Source organism: Psammomys obesus, unplaced genomic scaffold, assembly GCF_907164565.1.
Source record: "Psammomys obesus unplaced genomic scaffold, mPsaObe1.curated_primary_1811, whole genome shotgun sequence".
Lineage (NCBI taxonomy): Eukaryota > Metazoa > Chordata > Mammalia > Rodentia > Muridae > Psammomys > Psammomys obesus.
Genome location: NW_026590062.1, coordinates 2,776,650 through 2,795,164, shown reverse-complemented (window position 1 = coordinate 2,795,164; position 18,515 = coordinate 2,776,650). Strand labels below are relative to the sequence as shown.

General features: G+C 53.0%; 1 protein-coding gene across 5 annotated transcripts in view; it reads left to right on the top strand.

Annotated features, from left to right (window-relative positions):
* Sgsm1 (small G protein signaling modulator 1) overlaps positions 1 to 18,515 on the top strand; it is a 64,454-nt gene that overhangs the window by 28,910 nt on the left and 17,029 nt on the right. For 2 of the 5 annotated variants that reach the window (XM_055605735.1, XM_055605739.1), the window contains 12 exons: positions 446 to 570; positions 2,608 to 2,675; positions 3,235 to 3,398; positions 3,548 to 3,680; positions 5,012 to 5,176; positions 6,409 to 6,547; positions 8,210 to 8,274; positions 8,833 to 8,978; positions 13,824 to 13,952; positions 15,414 to 15,596; positions 16,253 to 16,321; positions 17,895 to 18,482. In XM_055605735.1, the coding sequence (XP_055461710.1) occupies positions 446 to 570; positions 2,608 to 2,675; positions 3,235 to 3,398; positions 3,548 to 3,680; positions 5,012 to 5,176; positions 6,409 to 6,547; positions 8,210 to 8,274; positions 8,833 to 8,978; positions 13,824 to 13,952; positions 15,414 to 15,596; positions 16,253 to 16,321; positions 17,895 to 18,482 (1,974 nt within the window). Of the gene's footprint in view, positions 1 to 445; positions 571 to 2,607; positions 2,676 to 3,234; positions 3,399 to 3,547; positions 3,681 to 5,011; positions 5,177 to 6,366; positions 6,548 to 8,209; positions 8,275 to 8,832; positions 8,979 to 13,823; positions 13,953 to 15,413; positions 15,597 to 16,252; positions 16,322 to 17,894; positions 18,483 to 18,515 lie in introns of all 5 variants that reach the window. The other 3 variants (XM_055605736.1, XM_055605738.1, XM_055605737.1) reach the window with 3 other exon arrangements.

The window sequence follows — 18,515 nt, the reverse complement described above, 5'->3', positions numbered from 1 at the left end:
GGATAAGATGGTGGCTCAGGAGTGGGGAGGCTTTCCTTCCCAGGAGAGGGATGGAGCCATTTTCTCGCCCATCCACTGACTTGGAATAACGGGAAGTGGGTGAGAGGTACCATGGGAAGATTCTGGGCAGGTAGAGGCTGAGCTGCACGGTGTGTGTGTGTGTGTGTGTGTGTGTGTGTGTGTGTGTGTAGGGGGTGCTCGGGAAGAGGGTTTCTGGGTAATAGCTATTCCCATAGGCATGGGTCACGGGACCTGTCCTGTCTTTACGCCTAAGGCTGGCCAAGAAACAGGCCTTGTTTTGAGTGTAACATTATAGTGCAGTCTCTCTTGTTGGGTCTGATGGAACCAAGGGGTAGACATAGCCTGGCGTCAAGAGGCAGAGATGAAGCCCATGTCCAGGGCAGCCCAGCGACATGGCCATGCCTGAGTTCTCCTCTCTCTGCAGAGGGATGACATGGAGGCTGTGCCAGGGTACCTGTCCCTGCACCAGACAGCTGACGTCATGACCTTGAAGTGGACACCCAACCAGCTGATGAACGGATCTGTGGGGGACCTGGACTACGAGAAGAGGTAAGGGAACCTCAGCTGACTCTCTTAGACACCGGGATGCCCTCCTCTGCCCTGTTGTTAATGGTTTACCGGCGAGCCTCCCTGCTGCTGTGGGACCTCCAGCCTTGAGAAGACACAAGACAGAGAGGCGGAGCCTCGGGAGCGGGCGTGGCCAGCTGCTCACCCGTCTAGGTCTACTCTCTGGGGCCAGTGAGATAGCTCAAGGAGCAATGGTCTCTTCCACCCAAACCCGGCAGCCTGAGTTCTCTTCCCAAGACCTGTATGGTGGAGGAGAGAACTGACCCCTCCAGTTTGCCCTCTGACCTCCACTCATCAACAGGATGTGTGCCCGCCCACCTCCCCTGACCCCCCCCCCACACACACGTGAGCACTCACAGATGAATAAATCAAAATGTAACTTAGAGAATGTACAGGTGTGCTATCAAAGTTGTGAGGATAGCAAATAGTAAGCAACACCTTGGCAAGCTGTGAGGACACAGCAGACCGAGCCAAGAACCGGCCCCGCCCCCTCCTGGGCGACCGTGAGCACCCACGTCCATGTCCCCCAGCCTTGGTTGCCTCATCTGTGCTTGAGGGTGTAGGAGTGGAGCCCTTCACAGATGTGCAGGCACAGAGGACCGGGAACCAGAAAGGGCACTGTGGTTGCTAACCGCTGCCGAGGGTGCCCACTTTCCTGGCCACTGGTGTGGCCGGCTGGTAGCCCAGGGCGGGAGGCCTGTAATGCTCTTCTGCTCTCACTCCAGTTGAGAGCCAGGGAGGGTGGGGAGAGCCGGTCCGCAGGTGTCAGACGTGGGATGCAGCATGATGCCTGGGTCAGTCTGTGACCTCGCATGAGCGGTGCCATGGACAGATTGATGAAAAAGAGATGATGTCTTTGGGGGAAGGACTGGGGGAGGGGGAGAGCTGAGGGCAGAAGCGGGAATTGGGACAAAGGGTCGAGGAAGGGATGTCACACGGGAAGAGTATCCACCAGACCAGCTGTGGGATCCTGGGCTGGGTGGGCCTGGACCAGGCCCACGTGCTCAGTTCTGACCAGTGGATCTGGGGGGGGGATGTAGGGGGCTGTGCAGGGCTAGTGAACGCTGCTCCCTGGTACAGGGTCCTGGGAGTTTGCATTCCTAGACTTACACAAAGCCCACCCTCCCGGGTGCTTCCCCTCGTGAGGTTCTGGTGGGGAAAATAACTTCCCTCAGGATCATGGTGGGTTCTGAGCTAGTATGACATGCTAAGCCAGTACTCAGAGTGACCATGCCACAAGCACCGTGTTCCGAGGGGACTGGGTGAGGGGCTCTGGGTCGGGTCCTTCAAAGGCAAGATTCTATTGAATCTTCGGTGATCTTATTAGAGCCCACCCATTTTATAGATGTGGAAACTGAGGCTCAGAGAAACCTCAAATCACACTACTGGCCCATGTGAGGCCAGAACTGGGAAAGGCCAGTTCTGACTTCTGCTCACAGCCCTATGGTGGCCAATGGCTCTGAGCTAAGACAGATGTTTAACTTCCGATTAACAAAATCAAGTTCAAGCAACTGGAGCATTTATCCAACAATCCAAGGAACCCAGGGACAGGGTCCCCAGGCTGGACCCAGGGACTTGGACGGCCATGCCTGAACTCACCCTGTCTCTTGCTTCTGCTTTTCCACCTGCTGTCCCTGTGCTCAGACAGACCTCCTTGCATGGTTCTGAGCGACCCAGGGAAGCAAGTAGCCCTTCAGGCCTGTCTAAGCATGAATCAGTCCCTCTCTCTCACTTGCTGTGCTTGAGTCACGGTGCCAATCACTGTGACTGGTCAGTGTTGATTGGCCAGTCTGGGTCAGGTGATCACCATCCCCCCCAGAGTCCCGGTAGAGACTTGGCAGAGTTGGGCGAAGGGGGTTTCCTCAGAAAGTGGTGGTGCTGGGACCAAAGGAAGGGGAGGGCAGCTAGGCAGGCTGGGATACAGATACTAGGGCGAGCGGGCCTTGGAGAGAAGGCAGCGGTGCCCCTGGGCTGGTCTTCCTCTGGCTTCCTGCAGTCTGCCCACACTTCCCCTTCTAGCGTCTACTGGGACTACGCCGTGACCATCCGCCTAGAGGAGATTGTTTACCTGCACTGTCACCAGCAAGGTAGGAGACCTGGGGACAGCGGGTGGCTGGGCGCCCATGGTGCTTCCTCAAGCAAATTGCAGCCACTCAGTGATGGGGTGGCGCTGGGCAGCCAGATAGGAAGTAACACAGGCTGCTGGCTACAGAGACTTGAAACCTCCAAGATCAGTGGTCTGCAGAGCAAAGGTAGCCACTCTATTTCATTAAAGCCAGAAGGAGGTGCCTTTTAGAATAAGCAGCGTGCACTGTGCCTTGTCTAGGCGGGGTTTATTAATACAGGGGCTTACTCCCCTTTACTAAGGGAGACCTTGGTTCCGATCCAGGCTTTGTAGCTTACCAGCTGTGTAACCCTAGTGACGCCATAAAACCCGTGTGTGAGCCTTGGTCTTGTTCCTTGTACAATGGGTGATAAACAGCCAGACCTCACGGCGATGTTCCGGGTGTCACAGTAAACCTAGGGCCGGGAGCCTCGGAGCAGCTCCCCTGGGTCCGGTTGGCGGTGGGGGCGGAGGTGTGCGCTTGCAGAGTGGAGACTGCGCCGTGTGTCATCCTGCCGTCCTCTCCTGTCTGGCGGTGGCAGTGGACAGTGGTGGGACCGTTGTGCTGGTGAGCCAGGACGGGATCCAGCGGCCGCCCTTCCGCTTCCCCAAGGGCGGGCACCTGCTACAGTTCCTCTCCTGCCTGGAGAATGGGCTGCTTCCTCACGGGCAGCTGGACCCGCCGCTTTGGTCACAGCGAGGAAAGGTGAGGGGGTCGGCTGTGTGGTGGGGGTGAGGGGCTCGAGGAGGCTGAGCGGATGCCACCGCGACTTGGTGGGTTCCTGCACTCCCCTCTGAGGCCCTCCTTTGTGCCAGGCGGCTCTCTGACGTGTGCCCTGGGATGTGCTCCTGCAGGGGAAGGTATTTCCCAAGCTGCGCAAGCGGAGCCCTCAGGGGTCCTCGGAGTCCACGTCTTCAGACAAGGAGGACGACGAGGCCACAGATTATGTGTTCCGCATCATCTACCCTGGCATGCAGTCCGAACTCGGTAGGCAGCCCTGGGTGCCAAGCTCACCAGCTCCTCCTGGGAACCACTCTAAAAGTCACAAGCAGGAGGCAACAGGTCTGGATTCTGGGGCCAGCAAGGGGGACTCACAATCATAAATGTCCCACTCCTTTCCACTTCCCTAAAGTGGGAACCAGCAGGCACCCCTCATTCAGCTAGTGAAGATGCCACGGGGTAGAGGTAGCACTGATAGGGCAGCGGCACGGCTCTGGGACCCTGGCTTGACTTGGGCAGGTTTCTTTCGGTCCCTCCCTGACCTTCTTTTTCCTCATCTGTGAAATGGGCGCTCAGCACACACATAGCAGGCTCATGCGAGCTACCGTGTGACCCCGCCTATCAGCCTCTCACTTCCAGTTACGAGGGGGTCAATATGAGCACAAGGATCTGAATTCAAGCATCTAATGAAAAGAAAGGAATGACTGCACACGCCCACAGCCCCAGCCCCGGGGGGGGCAGAGATAGGCAGATCCCCCAAGTTCCTGGCTAACCAGCCCAGCCAAGATGGACCTTTAATTTAGTGAGGGGCATTGAGTGAAATAAAAAGTGATGAGCAGTAGGAGAAAACACTCCAGATCTTCTTCTGGCCTCTTGTACACGCAGCACTCATGTGCACACAATGGCGTACACGCGCACACACACGTGAAGTCAGGCATGGTCTGCTAGGGAGACAGAGTCACACAGTCCCCTGGATCTTGCTAGCCGGCCAGCTTATACTGCCTGCCAAGTTCTGGGCCAGTGAAAGCCAGAATACATGGTATTGGAGAACAACACTTGTGGCTGACCTCTGGCCCCCACAACCATGCACAGACGTCCACATATGCATGTGCCCCTGCGCAAACACACACACACACACACACACACACACACACACACACACACACACAGCTGGACTGAGCCATGTGTGATGGACACACCTGCAATCCAACATCCAAGAGGCTGAAGCAGGAGAAATGCAGGTTTCTGGGGCTGCTGGGCTAGCCTCTATCTTAGAGAAAACAGCCCAGCTCTCCGCATCGCTGCTGCTGTCGCCGCCGCCGCAGCTCTGGATACCTGTTCTGAAAAGATGAGGAGAGCCGACTTCTTTACAGGTTACCAAGGATGAAGGACCGAACCTGGTCTACTGCCCCGCACAGAGTGGGCGCTTTAGAAATGCCCAGGCTCTCCTCCCCCAGCCAACACAATATAAGTGGGAGCTGCGTGGAGCAGGACAGGGGGAGGGGGTTAGAACCCCAGGGAATTGGTTTCCCTGGTGCGCTCTGTCCACCCACATTAGCCTCCCCTCTTCACTGGTTCTTTTTGTTTCCCATCTCAAGTCGCCCATGACCTCTTGGGCAGCCCTCGGCCCGTGTCTGTTGGCCCTGCCTGGATGATGCTTGCTGCTGGCCAGTCCGTGCTGGTGGTGGCCAGGGGGATCCACTGGGCACAGACCAGGGGATACCTCGCCATCCCCCCACCGAGTATGAAGGAGCAGCACCCCAGTAATGTCTGGTTCCCCCTCCCCAGGGGCTGGGTGCCGCCTTAGCCATGTCGTCATTTGAGTCCTGTTCCCAAGGAAGATGGGAAAAGGAGGCAGTTGAGCAGCCCTGGGCCTCCTGGTACCCACCCCCCAGAGGGCAGCCGTTGGGCTCTGTGACTTATTAGTGCTGTCTGCATGCCTGCCCGCCCCTGTGCCCCTGCCCCCAGTGGCGAGTCTGTGAAAGGAGGGAGTGTGGCTTGTTCTGTAGCCAGCACACTTCAGTCTCATGGGTCAGTGTGACCCAGTCACACCGAGCTCTGCTGACCAGGAGAGGGGACAAGGGTGCAAGTCTCTCTCCCACTCAGGGCTCAGGAAGAGAGCCTAGGAGAGAACAGTTGTCCTAAGAGACAATAGCAGGTGAGGTGAGTCTGATAGCCTAGATTAGCAGATGCCAGCTCAGGGAACAAATCCAGCCAGGAGCTTTATGTCTGTGACTGAAAATTTTCACCTGAAAGCCGGGTCTTGGGCCAGCGAGAAGGCTCAGCGAGAAAAGGAGCTTGCTGCCATGCCTGACAGCCTGAGTCTAATCCCTGGGACCTGCATCGTGGAAAGAGAATCTATAATAACAAGCCCATTTGAGGGTTTTGTCTCCAGGACATGGGGCGGGGGCACTGGATGGGCGCACGGCTTCCTCAGGAGCCCCTGTTGAAGGTGATTGCTGGTTCAGGAGCGTGAACAGAGCTGAAGGCCCTCCCTGGCCCTGGGGACTCTGCCTCTGTGCTGAGATGAGCCCACCCTACCCCCATTCACACCACATCTAGTCCTGTGGCGGCCCAGGTCCAGTAACTCAGGCCCCCAGCCTTTCCCCTGAAGAACCAGTAGGTCTCCCTTCCCTAATGTCCCCTTCCTGTGAGCAGAACTGAATGAAGACATGGCGAGGTGAGGTTCTCTGCACCGGGATGGGTCTGTCTTCCTAGCTTTCCCTCCTCTTCCTCCCTTGTTGGCTGTCCTGTCCTCACTGTGCTTCACAGCCAGGGCCTCTGAACCTCGGTGGTGGCTTTCACTGGATCAGGTGGACTCAGGGACTCTGTCAGATTGCCACTGGGCACACTCGGGACTGTCACACTCAGATCCTGCCTGTCCCCTGAGCCAGCTTTTGGGGAGCTGCTTGCTTTGGGGTGAGGGTTCTGTAATCCACACTGGTTTAACCAGGGTTGTTGCCGGGGCCCCTTTTCCATCCCCCATCCACCGCAGTGCCCCAGGACCTAATGGATGTCTCCGTGAACAACCTTCCATCCCTGTGGCAACCCAGTCCTCGGAAGTCGTCCTGCTCTTCCTGTTCCCAGAGCGGCTCAGCTGATGGCAGCTCAACCAATGGCTGCAATCATGAGAGGTAGGCAGGGCCTAGGCTACAGATAGAGGAGCTTGAAGCAGGCCCTTGGCTATCGATCTCTTGTCTTGCCCTAAATTTTGGGAGGTGTGAATATGGCAAATGGGTCCCCGGGACCTAGATTTAAATCAGGAACTTCATGTGGTCCTGGCCACTGGAGTTCCCGTCCGTGTGTCAGTTGGTACAGGTTCTGCTGTAGTAACAAGCAGCACTGAAACAATAGTGGCTTCTTACAGCAAATGCTGAAGCGTCCCGTGTGCTGAGTCTGTCATGGGTCTGCTTTCTAATGGACATCCATCTTGGATGTCACTAGTCCACAGTGTCAGAGACAATGGTATTTCTGCTTTCACCTTAGTGGCCCCACTCCCAGGAAGGCCAAGAAACACAGGTCCGGCATGCACCAGGAGCCGGGGGTATTTCTGAACGACAACTATGTGTTCTGCCTGCTCCTCCATGAAACATTAGCTTAGTAGGGCTATTAGGAGGAACTAGTAAACAGTCATCGTGGGCCGAAAGAAATGACGCTTTGCCCAGTGTCTGCTCTCGGGCCATCTGCTTGTATAGCCGTGTCCGTGAGAAGCTCACCTCCTTGCGGAGTGCCAAGCCCACCAAGGCACAGCTCACCAGATGCACCTTGAAAAAGTCTGAGCCTCACATCCAAACAGTCACTCCCTCCAGGTCTTCATCCATGCTCCCCTGCCAGGCTTCCTGTGTTTGTCCGGTATCTCTGGGGTATCCTGAGGATAGATGTACAGAGTCTTCCATTCTGACCTCCGTAAGAGCTCGCAGCCCATCCCCCTGCCACATGAGGCGTTGCTCTTGGCTTTTCACTCAAAACAGCCCAACTACCACTGTGCAGGAAGTGCTGAGCTCTGAGCCCTGCCTACTGTGCAGCCCACAGTTCCAAATCCACAGGCCTGTAGATCCTTCAAACTGGTTCAAGGAGGAAAAAACAAAAACAAAAACAAAAACAAAAAAAATAGAATAAGTGGGTGTGTTGGAGAAGTCCTGTGATCCCAGCACCCAGGACACTGAGGCAGAATACTGGAGGTCCCAGGTTAGCCTGGGCTATATGATGAGACCCAACCTAAAAAAAAAAAAAAATCAGCAAACGGAAATGGGAAAAGAAAGAAAATGTGCTGGCATGGTTGAGAGGTTCGGGGGGCACAGTGGCTTGGAGCCTGGCTGGATCCAGATGCCGAGAATGGGAACAACTCTCTGGTTCATTGGCTGTGGACTGAGCCAGAGCCTTCATGACGCTCTGTTCCTGGGCTGGCCTCTCTGACGATGGCCAACACTCCCAGCAGCCACTGCCATGTATCCTACTGGTGTAGACACTTAGGCAGGAAAGAGTGTGTTTCCAGGTAGATGTGCCAAACTCCCAGGGCTGATTCTCACTGGTCCAGGTTGGTTCACATGACCACCTCTCAGCCATCTCAGCCTGGTCCGTGTGCTAGGTGATAACCCACCCGAATCCAAGCCATGGAGACACATTTCCAAGTGGCGACTCCCCAAGCGAAATCTGGGTTGTGTGGGTCGGAGCTCCAGCAGCCTCCCTCCATGCTGACAGCTGGCCCTGATCTGTGAGGAGCTGGATGGCTCCTCTGCATAGCAGCTAAGCTGTGTACGGCCCTCTCTGCCCCCACTCTCCTCCCCCTCCTGCAGGGCCCCGCTGAAACTGCTCTGTGATAACATGAAGTACCAGATCCTTTCCAGAGCCTTCTATGGATGTGAGTACAGGCCTCCATGACTGCTGTGGTCCTCAAGAAGCATTTTATTGAGTGCCTTGCATGCCAGGCATATTCCTAGTGCCCAGGATAAAGTGGATGGGGTGGCCAAGGCAGGCTACTCCTTTGAGGGGACAGGACTGTCTTGGAAAGCAAGCAGAGCGCTTGGCATCTCCACGGCGTTTTCTTCTCCATCCAGCTGCGATTCTGTCACAGCTGGCCATTCTTCTTTCTGAACGAGTGGGAGGCAGGCCCAGGGTGAGGCCGGAAGTCCTCCCTTCCCCCCACTCCCTGTCCCTTCCCTGCCTACAGCACCTGTGTTAAATGTTACCGTGTCCAGCAGAGGAGGGTGGACTCTGCCTAAAGACAGGTTTAGTAGTCGTGACGCCCACTGACAGCATCCCCGACTCGTTTTCCTTGTCAAAGGGGACAGTGAGAATTTTCCGGGTCGAGGGTTCTAGAAGAGAGGGCTAGGAAACAGGACAGCCCAGGGAGCTTCCAGGAGAGATGAGGTGGGGTGTGGTGGGAAGATGGCGATGCCTGCCTTCCCTCCCCGGCCAGGGCTTGCCTACTGCAGACACCTGTCCACCGTGAGGACCCACCTGTCGGCCCTGGTCAACCACAAGATCGTGTCTCCAGACCTGCCCTGCGACGCTGGCCAAGGGTTGACAGCCAGCATCTGGGACCAGTATATCCAGGACAGCACGGTGAGCCAGAGGGCAGAGTGGAGGGAGGCTGTCTTGTCAGGTTGGACTCACAGGTAGCCAGGTAGGCATGCCTGCCTGAACATGGACCCATCAAGCCCCAAGACCCACAGCTGACCTGAGCCCTGGCCAGGTGAAAGTGTGAGGGGCTCGGAAAACACACACAAGTATAGAATCCCAGTCCCAAACCCGACATCCAAAATGTTCTGAAATCGAAACTTGAGGACGGACATGAACCACAATGGAAAATCCTACACCTGACCTCACAAAGCAGGTCACAAATGTGCTGTGTACTAAAAATACTGTCTAAAGTGACCAGAGGGCCTTGTATGTATGTAGGTCTATGTTAAACACATAGACGTGGTCTATCCCTATAAATGAGTGAATCTCTCTCTCTCATACACACACACGTTGCCTATATATTACATATATATTGGAATAGGCATATATATATATATATATATATATATATATATATATATGTATATGTGCAAATATTCAAACTACCCAGAAAACCTAAAATCTGAAATCCTTCTGGCCCTAAGCATTAGGGTCTCTTCTTCTCAAGAAAAGAAGGAACAGTTAGGCTGGACACAGGGTACACACCTGTCATTGCAGTGCCCGCAAAGCTGAGGCCGAGGGACTGTGAGTTTGAGGCCAGCCTAAGCCACTTTGTGAGTTCAAGGATAGCCTGAGTTACATAGCACGGTGTTCTGAATGAGTTAGTGGTTATTTGTTAGGACAAATCCATAGCTACTTTGGGGTGCATGTGGGCCTTCAGCTGTAGCCTGGGCACCTTCTCCAGCGCTGTCTGTCATCTGTCTGTACCCTTGTTTCTGTACCTACAGCTACAAAGCTGTGTGGATTTATATGCAGCAGCTGTCGAAGTTTCTTTCCTGTTGCTGTCGTAAAACAACCCAACACAAGCAACTTAAAGGTGCAAGGGCTTATTTTAGCTCATGGTCCCATGCGTCCTCCTCCACCTCGGTGGGGAAGTCAAGGTTACAGGAGCAGAGGAGGCTGGCCCATCTCATCTACAGTCAATAGAGAGGGAAGCCGGGCATGGTGGTGCACGCCTGCAATCCCAGCACTCGGGAAGTAGAGGCGGGCGGATCTCTGTGAGTTCAAGTTCAGCCTAGTTTCCATAGCAAGTTCTAAGACAGCCAGGGCTAGCTAGTGAGAACCTGTCTCAAAACAAACAAAAAGATGTACAAGTCATATATGATATAGTTCACCAGGATTTTTTTACTCTATATCTACAGATACATAAAGATATGTTTATGCCTAACTGTGTATTATATATATCATATATATTTGTGTTTACTGTGGATGTGTGTTGGGAGGGTGCAAATGCCATAGTCTTCCCTTTCTGCCACGTGAGAACCAGTTCGCCAGGCTGGGCAGCAAGCGCCTTTACACGCTGAGCCATCTCTCTCGGCCTCTAGGTTCACACCGCTAACACTCTGTATTTTCAGTGAGCAGCTTACTCTCATAGCCCCCTGAATGAAGACTCAAGCTTTCAGGTCTCGAGGAAATGTTGAGTCAGCACCCCGTGAATGGCCCGCAGTTTACTTAAATTCGTGCTGACAGAAATCTCTTTTTCTTCTTCTTCTAATGTATTGTTGCTTGAGTTGAGTAGGAGGTCTCACTAGATAGCCCAGGCTAGCCTTGAACTGACAACCCTGCTACATCAGCCTTCCTAATGCCGGGTTGGCTTAGCTGACATGCACCCACCCGGGGCTTCCTTTTGGCTCATTTTAAAGAATCATTTCCAGCGGCGGCCAGCAGCACACCAGCTCATGCCCCTCCATACTGCTGGCCTTCATTTTGAGAATGCGTTCCTAGAAGTTGACTGCTGTGTACTAAAACCTGAAATAGATAAGCCAGAGTACTCTCAGCCTCCCACGGCCACAGTGCGAGCCTGCTGGTTCCTGGGGAGCTGTGGGCTGACTGGCTTCCAGGCTCAGCTCCAGCTCCTCAGAGCCTGCGTCTCTGGGAGAGGAGCCCGCCTCTGTGTTTCTAAAGTCCGCAGAGTGCTTCTGTGATGCAATTTGGGAGACACCAATTTAAGGTCAAATTAGGTTAAAAAAAAAAAAAAAAGCTAAAACGGCTTTAGGTAACATCACCCACCCCCACTGCCCTACCATTTAGCCCTTTCTCAAGGCTTAGCCGCTTCCTAAGGCACTGAATCCCAGGAGCAAACAGTCCCCTCCATCTTGTTGCCTGGAAACACTGGCTTTATTTCTCACTGAGCAGTTCTGTGAGCTTTGTCAGTGTGTGCACCTTTCTCTTCCCCTGAATTACTTGTGAACCCGCCATCCCCTGGTACTCAAGTTCTCCTGAGAAGCTGGAAGGGACACGTCCCTTCTTCTCACACCCCATTGGCCAGAAACTGTCATATGGCCATACCTAGCTGCAAAGAAGGCTGGGAAATGGAGTCCAGTGGCTCCAGGAGTCCAGGAAGTGGGATTTTCTATTTTTACTAACATCTCATCATTCTAGCAAGTAACTGCAGTTATGGCGTTTATAAGCAACAGGAGCCAAGACCATAAATCAAACAAGAAATGTTAAAATTTAGCACAGCCTAGTATTACAAAGGTCCCAGGGCTAGAGAGACGGCTCAGTGATTAAGAGCACTTGCTGTTGCTGGAAAGAAACAGAGTTTGGTTCACAGACAACTCACAGCGGCCTGTGACTCCTGTTCGGGAGATCTGCCATCCTTGGGTGGCCTGAAGGTATCAGGCATGTACATGCACATCATGCAGGAATTCACACATACACAAAATACACACACACACACACACACACACACACACACACACACACACATCCAGGTTTTGTACCTATAAAGTAAAACAGAGACAGATCTTAAATCAGTAACTAACCCTTTTGTCTTAGGATGCTGGGGTGAGAATGGGGCAGCAAAGTGAACCTGAAGCAGACAGGCAGGAGGAAGGATAGTGAGCAGAGCAGAATGAAGACACACACAGAGAAAGAAGAATAGAGATCAGAAATGCAAATAAAGCTGATTGACAAGACCATCGAAGCTGGGAAACACCCTCTTAATTAGAACCACAGTGTGTGTGGAGGGCCTTCAGATAAGAAGTCAGAAGTCAAAGGGACATCACTACAGGCTCCACGGGCAAAGGAATGGAAGAGGATATGGAAACTATGAAAATGTGTTTACCAACAAATGAACAACAAAACTCACAAACTCCTAGAGACTCAAACTTCTGAAATGTCCTCAAAAAGAAGTGAGAAGCCTGAGATGACTCATCAGAAAAGCCATAAAGAAAGGCTAGTGGGGATGGAGAGATTGCTTGGTGGTTAAAAGCAGATGGAGAGATGGTTCAGTGGTTAAAAACACTGCTGCTCTTTCAGAGGACCTGGGTTCGGTTCCCAGCACCCACATGGTAGCTCACAACTGGCCGTAACTCCAGCTCCAGGGGTTCTAACTCCCTCTTCTGGCCTCTTCAGTCACTGCATGCCCGTGGTGCACTCACATACATCAGGCAGACATCCATGCACATAAAATAAAGACGAAAGAAAAAAGTCGAGGTACAGAGGGCTCTTCCTGAGAGCCCCCCGTTAAAAGAAAGGAAGTCATTTCTGAAAGACTCTGCTTTCGTGCCACAACCCATTTTCTGATTTCTAAAGGTGCTGACATTATCTGCCTGGGTGGTCAGCATTTCCAAGGCTGCACCATAGCTGCAGAGCTTACAGCCATAATTTTTCTTGAAGTAACAGAGCCAAGCCCACACTGAGAGGTGGCTGGAAATGTCCACTTTGGACTATTTTGCTTTACGGTAATTTTCTTCAAGCTGACTGGAGATGAGATTGCATTGGACAATTAAATGGGCATGCTAGTTCATTAGGCACGACCATAGACACATGCCTCCTCCCCCTCTTCTCTCTCCTCCCCCTCTCTTCTCTCTCCTCTTCTTCCTCTTCCTTCTTATCCTTATCTCCCTCCTCTCCTCTCTCTCCTCCCCCTCTCTTCTCTCTCCTCTTTTTCCTCTTCCTTCTTATCCTTATCTCCCTCCTCTCCTCTCTCACTCTTTCTTTCTTTCTTTCTTTTTTTTTTTTTTTTTTTTAAGATGAGGTTTCATGTGGCCCAGGCTGGCCTCAAACTCTCTGGGTAGCTGAAGATGACCTTCACCTGCTCTGAGTGCTTGGGTGGTGGCATGTTCCGCCACACCTGCCATCCTAGAAAAATAGGCTCATCCTAGACACGATCTCATCTTCTTTTTCTTTTTCTCCATTTTGTTTCACTTCACGCTTTGGCCTGCCCTCACATCAATCCCCATGCCTTACAACTCCCCACTCGGCTCCCGACCCGGCAACGTCCCCCATTTGGTGGGTAGCTGTGGTTGTTGGGTTTAGCGCCTCCTGTGATATCAGGGGTAATTACAGGTTCCTGTGGGATGTTGTTCTCTGTTACTGTGACAAGTTCCCAGACTAGGAGGCTTATAAGAAAAAATAACTTATCTTGACTCACAGTTGTGGAGATTTAAGTGTGATGGGCCGTGTTGCTGTGGCCTGTAGCAGCACGGGACAGCATAGCAGAACACACGGCAAAGGAGTCAGGGAGAAAGGCTTATTGTGGAGCTGAGCCACCATCCTCCACTGTGGCCTGAGGCCTACACAGGCTCCTCCTCTTCAAGGCCCCACCAGCTTCCAACAGTGCCAAGCTAGGGACCACATCACTAACACAGCCATTTGGGGGAATGTTTCAGACACAAAAGATGTGGGTTTGCTTATCCACACCAGGGCCTCACCACAGAAACAAGACTACAGGGCCGCAGGCCACCCTGGCTTCTGTGTTGACCTTCTGCCCCTCCCCCATAGACTTACCCGGAGCAGGAGCTGCTGAGACTCATCTACTACGGGGGCGTCCAGCCCGAGATCCGCAGGGCAGTGTGGCCCTTCCTCCTGGGCCACTACCAGTTCGGGATGACGGAGACGGAGAGGAAGGAGGTTGGTCCCCTGTGAGAGCAATGAAAGGAGCAGGGTACTGTGGGCCTGGGTACTGTCATCCAAGCACTATACAACTCGGTATTGTGAAGATGGGTGCTATGCACCTGGGTGCTGTGCAGCTGGGCACCGTGCACCTGGGCACTGTAGAGTCCCGGTTGCCCGTTACAGTGTTATTGGTGAGAGACACAGGGAAGAGACAAGAGCGTCCAGCAAAGAGCTGTGTGGTGGAAATCCAGCACCAGGGAATTTTCGAATAAGCTGACCTCCTGTTTTGAGGTCGTATAGACCCTTGTGCATTTTAGGAAGCTCTGCGGAGACCTGTGTGACCTTTACTCAGTTTCCCCATGATGACCTCCAGTGGAACTGTGATATCACAGAGCGCCTCTCTCAGGCCTCTCCATCTTCTTCTGACTGGTGTGTGTGTGTGTGCCCACACATGTGCATGCTGGTGTGTGTGCCCACGTGTGCACACATGTGTGTACTTACTTCCCTGTACATGTGCGTACTTCCCTGTGTGTGGAGACTAGTACATTTCTGGTCGCCTTGTACTTCCCTGTGTGTGGAGACTAGTACATTTCTGGTCGCCTCGTCATTCTATAGCCATGCCTGACTCCATCCCGCCCTAGCCCTAACCCCTGGCTCCTACTCACCTGTCTTCCATGTTCAGAATTTTCTCATATCTAGAACATTGTATGAACAGAGACATTCAGTATGAAATTTTTGGAAATTGGCTTTTTCATTCAGCACGAATCTCTAGATCCATCCAAATTGTTCCATTAATACCTGTTTCCTTTTAGTGGCCGAATAATGCCCTCCCCCCCGTGTGCATATGCCGAAGTTTCACTCTGAATTGGCTGAGAGAGAGCTAGGCAATGCCATGAACCTTCATCCTTCATTTATTTACACTTTTTGGCTAAGAATAGCTAATAGGTGCTCTGTGACAATGACATCCAGGGCTGGCGTCTTGTGTTTGGGAAATGCCTGGTAGCATGATTACTGGGTTGTGTAATGGAGGCTTGCTCAGTCTTGAGTAAAATGAGAAACTCCAGCAGTGGCTGTCCCCTCTGGTATTGTCACCTCTCTATGAGCGCCCTCCCCTGATGGATAGGTGCGTGGGTGGGTGACTTCGTGGGTGGATGGATAGCAGAATTTTGCTCACCTTGTAATCTGTGAGCCTAACGTGGTGCCTGTCACAATATAGGTACTTATCAAAAGAAATTAATGAGGAAATGGATTAAATGAATAAATGAATGAGGAAATAGAGGAATCAGGCAAACAAACAGCTGAACGGTTGTGTAAATGAACGAACGAGTAAAATAAGGAAAGAGGAGAGGAGAGTAGGGATGAAGTAGCCTTGCTCTGAGTTGGACACAGGCCATCAGCCAGCTCGTATCTGCTGGGTGCTGACACACGTGTGGAAGGAGTTCAGCCCCTTCTGTGACCTTGTCCATGTGCTGGCAGGTGGACGACCACATCCACGCCTGCTATGCACAGACCATGTCGGAGTGGCTGGGCTGTGAGGCTATCGTAAGACAGAGGGAGAGGGAGTCCCACGCGGCTGCCCTGGCCAAGTGCTCCTCGGGGGCTAGCCTGGACAGCCACCTTCACCGGATGCTGCACCGGGACTCTACCATCAGCAACGAGGTAAAGGGCAGCTGGCCTGGGAGAATGCCAGTGAGAGGGGGCCTTTAGGTGGGACTGCCTCACCTTTAGCGTTTTGGGGGAGGGGGAACTTTAGAGTCAGATCTAGGTTTGAATTCCATCCAGAGTCTCTTGCTAGCGTCTCTCCCCTGGGCTCAGTCCTTGCAGTGGCACAGTGGGAGGGGTGGAAGTGTGGGTGTGGCCCTGGGAAGACAGTGTACCAGGTCCCCGTGCTCTGTCTGCCCTCCAGTACCTGCTGTCGAGAATGTTCAGTAGCTAAGGCAGACCTCTGCTGAACAGCCTAACATAGACTGGCTGAAGCCAGCAGAGTGGGCAGAGGCTAGCGTCAGAGTGGGGAGGGGCAGGGAGGTTACAGGACAGAAAACCTGAGCCCCACCTGTTTCTCTGGAAGAGTACAAATCCTAGCCAGAGCTCTCAAGCTCAGCACAGCAGTGAAAGGTGAGGTGCTCCGATTGGGAGGCTAGCAGGTGGGGCCCAGAGGCCAAGGTCATCTCTGAGGAGGCTCCAGGGAGCAGCTAGGAAGCTGAGGTTCTGGGAGGGGACTTGTCCCAGCCAGGAGAAGGGATGGAACCAGGCTTCCTGGCTCCCAACTCAAAAGCCCCTTGTGTGACCTTCTGTCCCTCTCGTTTCTGTCGCAGTCCTCCCAGAGCTGCAGCTCAGGCCGCCAGAACCTCCGATTGCAGAGTGATTCCAGCAACAGCACACAGGTGACCTTCAGAGGCTCTGCCCTACCACCTTATGCCCCGCCCCAGCTACAAGGTCCCGCCCCCACAGGCCACAGACCAAGCCCCGCCCCAGCCACACAGGCCCCGCCCACCACAGGTCCTACCCCATCCACACAGGCTGCACCCTCCCACCTGGGGCTGAAAGGGATTGGATGGCCATCATTTATCAGCCACTTTGCTGTGTTGGGCTTTTATGGCTAGCATTGGAAGTGGACTATCCTAATAGCATGGGCAGTTGCAACCTGCTTGAAACCCACAGTGATGGGGTGCAAGCCCTGCGGGCATCAGTGTCCCGGGATCCAAGTCCTTGGGCACAATGACAAGTGTGTGCACAGGACACTGCATTCTTCAGATCACCTCTACACCACTCACAAGAGCAGTGCAGTACAAACAGTGTGGAAACAGCCATCAGGCTGTGTCAGTTGCTAGGACAAGTGCCTAAGCCAGGTCTATTCAGGTGCAGTGGTTTGGGGATGGGGTTGGGGGTGGGTATTTTCACTCAGCATTGAGTGAGTCTTGGACCCAACCCCTGGGAATGTAGAGGCTGACCATGAGCCTGCCACAGGCCTGAGCTTTATTTCTGTCTCCTTCATCTCTGTCCTCCATTGAAACATCAGTCTGCTCTATGGCCTTCCAGAACCTTCTGGATGCCTTTATGTACACAGAGATAGGCACTATGTAGCAAGACTTGGTAGTTCTTAAAATCCCACATAAATGCCAGCAGATGTATCCTTCGGCAGCTTTTGTTATCACTCAAAAAGTTAACTCCATCTGGAGCCCCATTAAACCAAAAGAAAAACGCAAACCAAGCTGGAGTGATGGCTCAGTGGTCAGGAGCACAAACTCTCTGGCAGAGGACCCAGGTTCAGTTCTCAGCACCCACCCGAGGTGCCCCACAACCAGGAGTACCCCCAGGAGAGGTCTGGCACCCTCTTTTGGACTCCAAGAGAACCTGCACTTGTGTGGGTGTATGCACACAGACACATAAATAAAATCATAAAATAACTATTTTTAAATGAAAAGTATAAAAAAACCCTCATGCACCAAATGTTACTTTCTGGGTGAAAAAAAAACAAAACAAAACAAAAAGCAACAACAACAACAAAAGCCCTTTGTGTGTGGGTATGCCCAGCCTGTGAGAGGTCCCAGCATTGCACACAAAAACTCAAAGATAGACCCAGTGAATTGAAAGTGATGGTGACGACACCTGATTTTTACTGTGACCTTGAGGGCTATAGCTGAAGGACACAGAGCACGAATAAATCTTCTAAGTGTTAGAAGTCTGCATGGTGGAAAGCCACCCTCCCCCAAACTTCATTTTTCTAGTTGCCCTTCTCAGAGCCAGCGGTGGCCAGGTGAATTGCTGATATAAACTCAGCATTTGGATTATTGATTGACATAAAGATCATACTGCCTTTGTACTCACTGCATACTACTTCACTACATGCAAACTCCACACTGTAATATCCTGTTTTTGGTTATTCTGCTGCTGCTGTAAACTGTGTTAGAATGCCCATCCTGACGTGCATGACTGTGGGTCCCTTTCTTTCCTCAGGTATTTGAGTCTGTGGATGAGGTAGAACAGACAGAGGTAGAAGGCAGGTCCGAGGAGAAACAACCCAAGGTCTCCAATGGGAACACAGCAAATGGCACTTGCTCCCCAGACTCCGGCCACCCTTCTTCCCACAACTTCTCCTCCGGCCTTTCGGAGCACTCAGAGCCCAGCCTTAGCACAGAAGACAGTGTCTTGGATGCCCAGCGCAGCCTCCCTGCTGTGTTTCGACCTGGGGACAGCAGCGTGGAAGATGGGCAGAGCAGTGAAGCCACCACTTCCCGGGACGAGGCCCCTCGGGAAGAGCTGGCAGTGCAAGATAGCCTGGAGAGTGACCTTCTCGCCAACGAGAGCATGGAGGAGTTCATGTCCATCCCCGGCAGCCTGGACGTGGCCCTGCCTGAGAAGGATGGAGCTGTGATGGAGGGCTGGCCCAGCGAGGCAGGCAAGCACAGTCGGGCCGACAGTGAGGACAACCTGTCTGAGGAGCCCGAGATGGAGAGCCTCTTCCCTGCCCTGGCTTCACTGGCCGTGACCTCCTCTGCCAACAATGAGGCATCACCTGTGTCTTCCAGTGGCGTCACCTACTCTGTAAGTCACCAGGAGCCTTTGTCTGTGAGGCTG